This window comes from Empidonax traillii, unplaced genomic scaffold (genome assembly GCF_003031625.1).
Source record: "Empidonax traillii isolate 1590-97213 ecotype Southwest subspecies unplaced genomic scaffold, ASM303162v1 scaffold1323:size195977, whole genome shotgun sequence".
Classification (NCBI taxonomy): Eukaryota; Metazoa; Chordata; class Aves; order Passeriformes; family Tyrannidae; genus Empidonax; species Empidonax traillii.
In genome coordinates this window covers 139,434-140,470 of record NW_020956516.1, presented here as the reverse complement: position 1 = coordinate 140,470, position 1,037 = coordinate 139,434, and the positions used below count along the sequence as shown (strand labels likewise).

At 58.6% G+C, this 1,037-nt stretch overlaps 1 protein-coding gene across 1 annotated transcript in view; it reads left to right on the top strand.

Moving 5' to 3' along the window:
* The window catches only part of LOC114069645 (protocadherin alpha-2-like), a gene marked incomplete at its 3' end in the record, with an annotated part of 2,366 nt that extends 1,329 nt beyond the window's left edge, over window positions 1-1,037 (top strand). The window contains exon 3 of the mRNA XM_027906584.1: window positions 11-1,037. Within this exon, the coding sequence (XP_027762385.1) occupies window positions 11-1,037 (1,027 nt within the window). The remainder of the gene's footprint in view (window positions 1-10) is intronic.

Here is a 1,037-nt window from a genome sequence, read left to right as displayed (position 1 = left end):
GGCGGGCGAGCGTGGAGGTGAGCGGGGCGAGCGGGGCGCTGGTGGTGAGCTCGCGGCTGGACCGGGAGGAGCTGTGCGGGAAGAGCGCGCCGTGCTTGCTGCGGCTGGAGGTGCTGGTGGAGCGTCCGCTGCGCGTCTTCCACGTGGAGCTGGAGGTCACGGACATCAACGACAATGCCCCCATCTTCCGTGTGAACGAAGAAGCCCTTAACATCCCGGAATCGTCTTCGGTGGGGTCTCGTTTCCCACTGGAGGGCGCATCGGATGCAGATATCGGAGCGAACGCTCAGCTCTCCTATACACTCAGCCCCAGCGAGCACTTCAGTCTTGATACTCGGGGAAATAATGACGAGGGTGCGTCTTTGGGTCTTATTCTAACGAAATCTCTGGACCGCGAGACGATGTCGGTGCACCGATTGGTGCTGACGGCGAGTGACGGGGGCCGGCCGTCGCTGACAGGAACGATGGAATTGGTGATCTCGGTGCTGGACGCGAACGACAACGCACCGCAGTTCAACCAGTCTGTTTATAAAGTTAAAGTCTTGGAGGGCTCAGAGCTCGGAACTCTCTTAATCACGCTTAATACCACCGATCCAGACGAAGGGACCAATAGTGATATTATATACCTATTTGGTAGGCATGTCACTACAGAAGTTAAAGAAATGTTCACTATCGATGAAATCAAAGGAGAAATCAGGCTTCAAGGCAAGTTAGACTATGAAGAAATGGATAGTTACGAGATCCCCGTAGAAGCAAGAGACAAAGGCTCCCCCGCGTTGTCGGGTCACTGCAAGGTGGTATTGGAAGTGCTAGACGCGAACGACAACGCGCCGGAGGTGTTGGTGACATCGCTGTCGGTGCCAGTGCCCGAGGACGCGTCGGTGGGGACGGTGGTGGCTGTGCTGAGCGTGTCGGACCGGGACTCGGGGGCGAACGGTCGTGTGCGGTGCTGGGTGTGGCCGTCGGGTCCGTTCGGTCTGGAGGCGACGTTCTCGGGGTCGTACTCGCTGGTGCTGCGGGAGGCGCTGGACCGGGAG